Genomic DNA, 5,191 nt, shown 5'->3' with positions numbered 1-5,191 from the left:
TCTTTTATATATTTTTAAAAATATTTTTAGTTTTAAAGGAAAACATTTTTTTTAAATGCTGTATCTACAGGGACAGATATTTAACCAAATTTAGGCCAAAGGTTTGGAGAGCTGCACATCAATCACTAGATCATTCTTCATATATTCTTTTTCTGTTCCTCATCTACCCCTAACTCTACTTTTCTTACATCCTCATGGAACAGAGGAGGTCCTGTATGACATTATATACAACATAATTGGTTTGGGTAAAATATAGCAGTGGAACAGAGAATTCAATTGGCTTCCCAAGGACCACCATCTCTTTTAAACCAGCAGAAGGCAGATTTCAGAGATACTCAAGAGAAACAGGGATTAAAGAAAACAATAAAACAATATTACAGTTTCTAGGGGTTGGGATGGGAGCACAGTTCAGACATGACCCTCTCTGACGTCATGGGACTGTGGACACACGATATCATGTATTTTAGACATCTGATCTGCTGGTGAATATATCCAGTGGGTCCTTGATCACAGACTATCTCTATCCCTTGTTTATTAAGACTTTATAGACCTGAGGGATTAACAAAGAAGTGGAGGCATTTTACATCAAGGAACCTGCCATAGCTCTGCCTATTCTACAACAGTGTATTATGGGGGAATAACACATGAATATATTCATTACCTGAATCTCTCACTTAAATATGCTCCTCTATTACAGCACATAACAACATTCCTACAACACTGAAAAAAAAGAACAAACTTGTGAGAAGACATGAGCTATCGGGAACAACTAATTGCAAGAACTGTTGCCTGGACTCTGAGGATGTCAAATCTTAATATTAGAAAAAAGTAGCAAAAATGATCATAAATACTACTTAGGTTGGTATGGAAACAACATGATTTAATTTTGATGAAATTATCCCACAAACTCTCTACAGTGCTCTACAAATGTAGGCAATATTATTATCATTATCATTCTATTGATTTATATTAAATTGGATATAATTCCTGGAGAGTCAGTTTACCTAAAGCAGACTTAGCATTGTTTATCTCTTTTTCTAGTTACTGAAAAAGAGAAAGGACGAGCAGTTTAACTATTAAGATAGTAAGATGATGTTACCCTCCACTTCCATTTCATTGCTTCACAACCAGGGATTTCCAGACCCGAGTGATGGCTGTTGAGAACTGCACTGTGTTCACTGATTTCATACTTCTAGGACTTTCTGACAGACAGGAGGTGCAGCAGGGGCTCTTTGTGCTCTTTCTGCTGGTTTATGGCCTCACTGTGATTGCCAATCTAGGGATGATCCTGCTGATCAAGATGGAGCACAGACTCCACACGCCCATGTATTATTTCCTGAGCAATCTGTCATTCTGTGATGTCTGCTACTCCTCCACTGTCTCTCCCAAGATGCTGGCTGATTTCTTATCTGAGGAAAAGAGAATTCCATTTAGTTTATGTGCCATTCAGATGTACTTGTTTGGGGTCTTTGCAGATGTGGAATGTCTCATGTTGGCTGTCATGGCATATGACCGTTATGTAGCCATTTGCAATCCACTTCTTTATACAATTGTCATGTCCAGGAGAGTCTGTACCCAGCTAGTGGCCTTTGTTTACGTTGTCGGCTTGGTAGATTCAGCAATTCACACCTGTTGCACATTTCGATTGTCATTCTGTAATTCCAATATCATCAATCACTTTTTCTGTGACATCCCACCCTTACTAGCCCTGTCCACCTCAGATACATCCATCAATGAAATGATGATGTTCACTTTCATTGGCTGTGTTGTGGGGTCCAGCATTGTCACTGTCCTCCTCTCCTACAGCTACATCATGACCACCATCCTTAGAATGAACTCAGCTGAGGGCAGACGCAAAGCCTTCTCCACATGTGCCTCCCACTTAACGACTGTGGCTATATTTCATGGCACACTCCTGTTCATGTATTTCCGACCCAGTTCGAGTTACTCCATGGACACGGACAAAATGGCCTCTGTTTTCTACACAGTTGTCATCCCTATGTTAAACCCACTGATTTACAGCTTAAGGAATAAGGATGTGAAAGGTGCCCTGAAAGAAGCAATTGACACTAAATTATGTTCTGAGTGAAACTGTGTTTTCATCCAATAGTGTTTATTTAAAGATTCTGAGAGCTAAAGTTCAGGTACTTGGACATACATTTCTATAGTCTCACTAATACACCTTCTAGAAATTGTTTATTAGTTATCATGTGTCTAAATCGAGTGTAGGGAGCAGTCGTTATTTACCTTAATCTTCTCTGAAAACTAAGAAAGAGTGCTGGGGCCAGCCTAGTGGCATAGCAGTTGAGTTTGCGCGTTCCACTTCAGCGGCCCGGGGTTTACTGGTTTGGATCCTGGGTGCAGACCTACTTACTACTCATCAAGCCATGCTGAGGCGGCTTCCCACATAGAAGAGCTACAACTCTATAACTATGATACACAACTATGCACTGGGACTTTGGGGAGAAAAAAGAAAAAGAGGAAGATTGGCAACAGATGTTAGCACAGCGCCAACCTTCGTCGTCTTCTTCAAAAAAGATATATATAGAGGTTTAAGAAAAAAAAGAGTACTAATAGGTTCACTTTGCTGTTTTGCAAAGGATCATTTTATACTTCCATTCTGTATTCATGGGTATGCCCTAGTGGGATAGAATGGGCACAGAAACTACAACGCTCATGTCAATTCAACTTACCCTCCTTAAGGCTCCAATATTTTTTTTCAATGAGTTTAATAAACTTGCTCAGCCAGAAGGGGGTGTTAGTGGGCTAATTTACGTTTGTTTGTATCAGTCCTATGTACTAGTATCACCCTATAAACATTCCATCATAACACTTAGAAGTTTATAAGTGGCAAATGAATAAATAGGAATAAAAGAAATCCCCTTCCCTAGACTAAAAGTTCTGTAAAGACATAGCCCTTGCCTGTCTTGTTCACCATTTCTTCTGCTTCGCTATTTATAATGTTCAGCTTCAGAACACCATTCAAAAATATTTATTGAGTCAATGAATGAGTGTAGCCTGAAAAACTGATGCAAAAACGAACCTTCGTAAATTTACCAAAAAAAGAACTCCCTTCTTTAATTTTACTCAGATATGTTCATTTCAGGTGAAATCTATCTGCACTTGTCTTTTGGCCTAGGCTGAAATGAGAATCTCGGACATGAATTATTTGATGTAAAAATATTCTCAGATTATTTCTCAACCTTCGGCCTCAATTATATTAGCAGACATCCCCCGGATCAGCAGCTCTAGATTTATATTGCACCCCACAGACTTCACTTCTGCCTGTGGATTCCCCTTCTTGCCCTCACCCTGGAGAACAGATATGTTGCTATTGACAACGGTACAGAAACTGCATGAATTGAAGTTGTGGGTAAAGGCCCTGGACCCTCTCCAAAGGCCACTGGGAAACAAGTCTCTATCTCCCTGATGTGTTCAAAACATTATGCTCGTTAAAACAAAACAAAACAAAACAAAAAACAGTGAAATGCCCTATTGATACAGTTTGTTGTAAAGGAAGAATTATTGATGTAAATGAGTTATTAACATAAATATATGTTGCTTGGGAACAAACATGAAAAGTGATTTTTTATTAGCATTCCATCTGTAATGATTTATATTAGCTCTCTGTATATCTGTGAAATAAACTAGAATCATATTCTAAACAAAATTTTAATCCTGGTCATTGTTGAGTAGTTGGATGTTAGGTAATCCTGTAATCTATTCCAAAAACCTCATTAAGTTAATTGCATATGTTGTTCAGGCTGTAATCAATTAGTAATTAATCGAATTGTGAAAAACATAGCACAATTTCAAGTTGGTTCCTGGACAAAGAGAGCAATGGGTTATACAAGGTTTTTCATTTAGTTCCTCTTCCTTAATTTTATATATCCCTTAAGTATATAAAATGGGCTGAGTGTTATGCAGTCAAAACATCACAGGAATGAAAGAACATATTAAAAACATGCAACATTCAATAGGTTATTTTTCTTGCATTATGAATTGCACAGAGTTAGAAAAAATATTTCATTATCTCATAAACATTTTCTTTCACAATGTCAATAATTTATTTGTTATTCATACAATGGAGAATGAACCAAAAAAAAACTGCGAGGGAAATATATAGTTTCTGCCTAATATAAGCATATAATCTAAATTATAAATAATTCATGGTAAATTTATTCATGTTTATTTCGTAAAAATTTACTCAGTATCTACACTGGGGAAGATAATGTGATAGGGAGGCAAGGGATCCATAAAGAATAATAGTTAATGACTAAGTCTAGTAGAGAGGTAGAACAGACACAGTAACTATCTGATTAGACAGAAAATGCTGAGTCATAAAAGAAGAACGTTCGTTTAAGATTCTAGTGAGGTTTACAACTTGAGTTGTCGTCTGTAATTGAAGAGAGTGTCAGAAAAATCATATAGGAGTTAATACTTGAGGAAGGTTTTTTAGAGTGAGTACAATTTGAGCAGCTAAGATACAAAGTGAACATATTTACATGGAAATAATTAATTGAAAAAGAGTCTCAGTGAATTGCATTTACTTTCTTTCACAGAATGAGGGTTGTACTATGTCAATGGCTTACCCAGTATTGGGAGCAATTGTGTTAAAAATTTAGGATGGGGAGAGAAAAGGAGTAAGAATATGAGATTTATAACATTATATGCAGGGTAAATCTACTCCTGGAATAAATATCCAAAAAAATCAACTTTATTTTTTTAACCTCTATCTTATTAATAGACATTTAGATTGTTTTCAATCATTTGCTACTACAAACTATGATGCAATGAATACTTTTGAAAATGGTGAACTTTTATAAGTTCAATTCCTAGAAGTGGAATTACTAGTTAAAATGGTGCATGCATATTTAATTTTCGTATGTTGGATGGATTATCCTCCATAGAAAATGTCAGCAAATTATCCTCCATAGACAACACCAATTTACACTTCCACCAACAATGAATGAGTGTGATAAAAATATTAACTTTCAAACGCTAAAGAATTAAACATAATGTAAGTGATGTGAGAGGGCCTGGCTCTGATTAGGCTTTGACCCTATTCTGTGGTTGAGGCCTCACTACCCCCAGAACTGGGGAACATCTATATTAAACTGACTTTTCTGTCAGTTAGAACCAAAAGTCAAGAAACAGGTTGAAATATTGCCAAACTCAGTTTTATGCTTTC

At 36.6% G+C, this 5,191-nt stretch overlaps 1 protein-coding gene across 1 annotated transcript; it reads left to right on the top strand.

Moving 5' to 3' along the window:
* Positions 1-1,150: 1,150 nt before the first annotated feature.
* LOC101399794 (olfactory receptor 5W2-like) lies at positions 1,151-2,278 on the top strand. The gene has a single exon (XM_004443758.3). The coding sequence runs from the start codon at positions 1,151-1,153 to the stop codon at positions 2,087-2,089; it is 939 nt and encodes a 312-aa protein (XP_004443815.2). The 3' UTR covers positions 2,090-2,278.
* The last annotated feature ends 2,913 nt before the right edge of the window (positions 2,279-5,191 follow it).

Source organism: Ceratotherium simum, chromosome 34, assembly GCF_057802395.1.
Source record: "Ceratotherium simum simum isolate JZ-2026a chromosome 34, ASM5780239v1, whole genome shotgun sequence".
NCBI classification, from domain to species: Eukaryota; Metazoa; Chordata; class Mammalia; order Perissodactyla; family Rhinocerotidae; genus Ceratotherium; species Ceratotherium simum.
Note: the sequence above shows the minus strand (reverse complement) of the source record. Positions and strands in the feature narration are given on the sequence as shown.